The sequence below is a fragment of the Limulus polyphemus genome, unplaced genomic scaffold (genome assembly GCF_000517525.1).
Source record: "Limulus polyphemus unplaced genomic scaffold, Limulus_polyphemus-2.1.2 Scaffold2270, whole genome shotgun sequence".
Lineage (NCBI taxonomy): Eukaryota > Metazoa > Arthropoda > Merostomata > Xiphosura > Limulidae > Limulus > Limulus polyphemus.
The window spans coordinates 95,131-100,696 of NW_013667880.1; the positions used below are offsets into that span (position 1 = coordinate 95,131).

At 35.4% G+C, this 5,566-nt stretch overlaps 1 protein-coding gene across 5 annotated transcripts in view; it reads left to right on the plus strand.

Annotated features, from left to right (window-relative positions):
* LOC106466472 (protein Red-like) overlaps nt 1-5,566 on the plus strand; it is a 68,495-nt gene that overhangs the window by 7,427 nt on the left and 55,502 nt on the right. For 4 of the 5 annotated variants that reach the window (XR_002612215.1, XM_022394488.1, XM_022394487.1 and 1 more), the window contains exons 3-4: nt 1,293-1,391; nt 5,190-5,240. Coding sequence is in view for 4 of the 5 variants with exons in the window: in XM_022394488.1 (XP_022250196.1) it covers nt 1,293-1,391; nt 5,190-5,240 (150 nt within the window). In the remaining variant the exon portion in view is untranslated. The remainder of the gene's footprint in view (nt 1-1,292; nt 1,392-5,189; nt 5,241-5,566) is intronic. The other variant, XM_022394489.1, reaches the window with a different exon arrangement.

Consider the following 5,566-nt stretch of genomic DNA (forward strand, 5'->3'; position numbering starts at 1 on the left):
ATGAGGAGTTGCCTGAAAATGTGTCAGAGTTTGTGAAAGTGTTATCGGAAAGGATGGATGATATTCACCATCAAGTGTGTTCAGACTTGAAAACGTCTGCTGATTCGATGAAGCTATGTTATGATAAGAGATCTACTGAAGTCAGCTTTGTAACAGGAGACAAGGTGTGGTTGTATAATCCTAGGAAGACCAAATGGAAGTCTGCTAAGTTGTCTTCTCCATGGGAAGGCCCATATGACATAGTGGATCGTATTTCAGACGTGACTTTCCGAATAAAATGTGGTCGGCGAGGTAATCCAAAGGTGGTACATGCCAACAGGCTTTGGCGTTATCACGGTCCAGGACATTTCAGTTGGAACTAAATGAACAACAGAACAAATGACACTGCTGAAGACGTGTCATCTGAAAAAGCCACTATCGAAGAAGAAACTCTACTGGGTTGTGAGAAGGGAAACAGTGAAGCCCTTAATGAAGTTACTACCACTGATGTGACTGTTACCGATAATGGGACATTTCTTGATGGAGCAGATGAATCCCACGTGAAGCAGAAGCCAACGAGACGGAGACCAGTACGAAAGAAGAAATGTCCTGTAAAATTAAGAGACTTTGTTTAATTTCCATTTTTGTGTTTGTGAATTCTCTACATTTAATTAAGTTATTGTTAATTATCTATTGGTTTAATGTAAGTGGCTATTGTTTGGGACGAACAATACTAAGGAAGGGATAATGTTACGACAGTGGAAGTCACGTGATGCTGGTAACTCTTCATGAGTTTCTAGAAGGATCATGACTTTTCCTGGCAACTCTATTCTTTTCTAGGCGCCCTCTATTTTAGTATATTAGCTCGGGAAATAAAGCGAAGATAAAAAGTGACGGCATAAATAATGGCATATAGACAGATATAGAGACAGATAATTGAGTCAAGTGAGCAATAGTGACCGTGAGTAAAGTGCATGAATCGTTGTGAATTATAGCATGTGTTTAAGTTAAAGTGACCATGGAAATTCTATGTATTGCAAAGTTGTATTGAGAAAGAATTAACTAGTTTTATTTAAGAAAGGAGTTGTATCGCTAAAGTTCCTCGAGAAGAATTTATACTGGAAATTAACAAACGACCAGAGACGTAAAAATATTTATCATTGAGTATTTTAATATAGGTTAAGATATAGGAACTTTTGGCTGTGTCGCTTTCTTCAGTTAGAAACTAGATAACTTTAGAAGGTATAGATGAAGTCATAGATACATATACTAAGCAATACAAATTATAAACTTTCTATTTTTGTATGAACTAGCAGCCATCCCATGACAAATGATGACTTCAGGAAATTGTTGATGACACCTAGAGTTCCACCACCATCTGCACCTCCCACGGCTGAACCAGAAGTCTACAGGTAGCTACGCTTGTTTTAAATACCTAATTGTCAAGTGTAATACAATGTAGTATCATTCAGCATTTGTACTTGTGAAGTATAATAGAAGATAATATTGTAAAATATCAGTTTGGAAGATATATTACAAGATAGTATTGAACAAAACCTGTACTTTTAAAGTGAAATACAAACTAACATTGTAATCAGTCAGTTAGGTATGTTACAATGTACATACCTAACTAACTGATTACAATGTTAGTTTGTACTACACTTGACAAGTACAGATTTTGTCCAATACCTTGACAAGTACAGATTTTGTCCAATACTATATTGTAACATACCTAACTAACTGATTACAATGTTAGTTTGTATTACACTTGACAAGTACAGATTTTGTCCAATACTATATTGTAAATTACAATGTTAGTTTGTATTACAAGTTTGTTAGGTATGTTACAATATAGTATTGGACAAAATCTGTACTTGTCAAGTGATTGAATCTACTAACAAATGATATTCATTATTTCCAATGTATCTCAAATGCAGTACAATGATAGAATACAGTGTTTAGCTCATAAAGAATCAGTGCAGTAATAGAATAGTCTTTAGTGTATAAAGTGATACAACACAGTGATAAAAGAATGTGATTATCACAAAATGTTGTACCTTATAGTGTCACAACAAAAGAAAGTATTTAACTTACAAAGTACTACAAAATATGGATAGGATATAGTGTTTAACTCATAGAGCTACTCAACACATTGATAGAAGAGCATTTAACTTATAAAGCTACATAACACAGAGATAGAATATAGTTTAACTTATAAAGTACCATAATACAATGTTTAGCTTGTAAAGAAAAACAACTCAGTGACAGAATAGTGTTTAGGTAACAAAGTACCACAATGTATTGATAGAATGTAGTGTTTAACTTGTAAAGCAAAGAAACAAAGCAACAAAATGACAGAATACACTGTTTTTAGCTTATAAATATTGTATATTATATAAGTATAAACATAATATAGTATTTGAAGATGATAACTCACCTTGACACACAGATTAGTTATCTTCCTCTGTGTGCATCTGCCAAAGATATTTCCATGCCACTAGTCTTGAGGCATCTTCCACCTAATTTCACATTTGAATCTTCATGCTAGTTATTATATTTTATACTGTTTCCTTTATGTACTAGCAACTTTCTTGTGTCTGAATGCCTTGCCCCCCTCACATTTATCCTGATTTGTAGGCTTTCTTTCTTTCTTTCCTTTTCCCAATTCTTTGGGATAGCTTGAGGATCAAGTCTTTTTCCTTTTATTTATCTTTCTAATTTCCCTATTTCAAATTTTTTTGTCTTTCTCTCTCCTTCTGTATCCCATTTCCTACCTCCTCCTTTTATCTGAGGCACTTCTTAATGTTTCTGATGGCTTCTGTAGACATTTGTTCACTTCTCTGTTTGGCTTCTTCCACTTCTTCTGCTGTTTCTCTCCCTGCTTTTGGGACTTGTTGGGTTGGGTTACGTTCATCTTTAGTGTATCCCTTCCATCTTCTTGTGTACTCATTCATCCGACTCCCTTTCATTACCCAAATGTCTTCAGTGGTGCCCTCTGTTTACTTAGTCAGATATTATGACTTCTGTCCTTGCTATCTTTCCAGGTTTTTTCCCCTTTCTTGACCTTGCCTTTTCAATCCATCTAGGTCAGTCTCTATCCCATCTTTTCATTCTGAATTCTAGGCCTTCCCCTTTTTTTTCTTGTTTTCCCTCTACCAGAATTCTTGTTCATCACTCTTCTTGTCAGCAACTATCACACTATCTATTGACATGTTCATCTTGAGAAGTGGATGCTCACTGACTATTTCCATGTTCTTTGCATTTGATTTGTCACCTTTTTTGTTCTCTTGCATATCTTCTACATCTTTTGGATGTGCTTTTCCGGGTGGACCTGGTCATCACCTGGTTAACTGTCAACTGAGGTTAAACTGGATAGACGTTGTACCCTAACGCAATTAGTGTCTTACTTCCGCTAGTACCTCAAAAACCAGTGCACATTACATAACTACCCACCTTATGGTGTGTGCCCAGGTGTTTGTTTTGTAGCTGCGTTGTTTCTATTTTCTTTTATTTTCTACATAATATTACAATTAATTATCTTTCAACAAAGGTATGGATATGCTGTGTTAACTTCACACTATTCTTTGTTTTTTGTAATCTTTTTTTTTAGTTATATATATATATATATATATATATTCAATTTATTGACCGAACTAGAATGTACCTATTCCATGAACTATCATGGAAAAAGGTGAACCAGAGAGGTGTTTTTGCCCACTTTTTTTGGCTTGTGCTTGCTGGCTTTTAGAAATAGAGTTTTGTGGTTACCCATTGTTCTGTCTCCAGCAAAAGACCACTCCAGCGACCATCTGATGGGTATCCGGGCACATCTCTGAGTCTCCCCATGGAAATACTTCTCCCTTCTTCAAGTGGAGCATGGGAGAGTTTTGTCTCTTACCAATTCCTAGCTGCAGGGGTGGTGGACCTTGGAGAATTCCTCACTGATTGTGTACAGAACGATGTGGGAGTAGAGCAGTGGTGGCACTGTCTGCATAGTGAGGGTCATTCTTCAAACAGATAATGTGCCCTCCTGTAGCCAGCTGGGTTTGTTGCTTTCGTCTCTGTCTGTCCACAATACATTTCTTGGCTCGCTGACCACTTATGTTCAGCTGTTTGTGTGGTCATGCTAAAATTCTGCCCATCCTTATGACACTTGGGGCTTTTTTGCCTTCTTTTTATTTTCAGGCAACGAGTATAATCTGGTTGAGACAAGATGCATTCATCCATGGGGGGTGTCATCAGGTTTCACAATCCATGATCTTTACCTTTGTCTGCTTTTTGAAGCAAGCTGATATAGATGTAATGTTTGTACCTGTCACTCTACCATTTCATTGTGGGATTCTAGCTACTCTGTGTGTGAAGGTATCATCTTGGAAGTTAACATTTTCCTTACCTGAGAATTTATTTCCAATAGATACTCTACACATCGTCTCACCTGTTCTCCCTACTTCTGATGGACTTCTTTTCTCATCTAAGAATGAAGTTATTTTGAATGCAAGTAGTTAGGGGGAGAACTACTATGCATTCCTATTGGTGGAGGGCTATCATCACATGATGATGTCATCATGCATTAGCACAGTTTATGTTAAGCATGGGTGAGAGGTAGTTCAATGCTAGTGGTATGCAAATGTCATAGGCAGATGCATGAAAGAATCTAGCTATTGTGTGTGAAGAGGCGAGTACCTACCAGAAATACATTTTCAGGTAAGGAAAAATGTTAACTTCTAAATATAATCTTGAAAAATCATGTCTGTAGTTTTGGAATTTATGTTCTTTCTACTAGATTCATTGTGTTACATTTGGTAATTGTGTTTAGAAGCCATTTTATTCCTTGCAGTACCATTGGAAACTTATGAGGTTTATCCAGTTTTATGTTACTTTAATAATATACATTATGCTTCAGTAAACAGCTTTTTGTTTCATTTATTCTGGGGGCTGGTTCTTCTTTCTTTTGAGGGGGATCAGGTTTTTCAGTATTACTTGTCCTTTATGACAACTGTGTTTCTTTATTTCTTTAGAAAACCTTGAAGTCCGATTAGATAAAAAGTTGAAACATTAATGTATTATTAAAAAGAACCCAAGAGGAAGTACTTGGTAAAGTTTGTAAAAAATGTTATACATACATGTTACTTATTTTACCAGCTGTTTTACTATTTTATTCCTATAGTGTAGTTTGTAGATGTAAAGTTCTCAACTTTTTGTTTTGCTAGAGAAGAGCCAAAGGAAAGTGACAAAGCTGAAAAAAGGAAAAATAAAAAGAAGTAAGTGTAATTTCCTCTATTGAAGCAATTAGTTAGCTGTCAAGGTATGAATTTATAATTAATAAAGCACATTTTAGCCATATATATTCTTCATTTTTTAACTTTTTTTCATCTTCTGCTATTAAGACCCCAAATGAGCTTTGAATATTCACTGTCTGTTTAAATACCTTAACACTCTCGACATGGGGTTGGTAACTTTGACCAAGTCACATGACCTTTTGTACTCATTTTAAAGTCTTTATAAATTAAAACTTATAATTCTCAATATATTGGGTATATCTTCACAAAAGTTGGCAGTCTTTCAGTGAATATTACAAGTCTTTCAC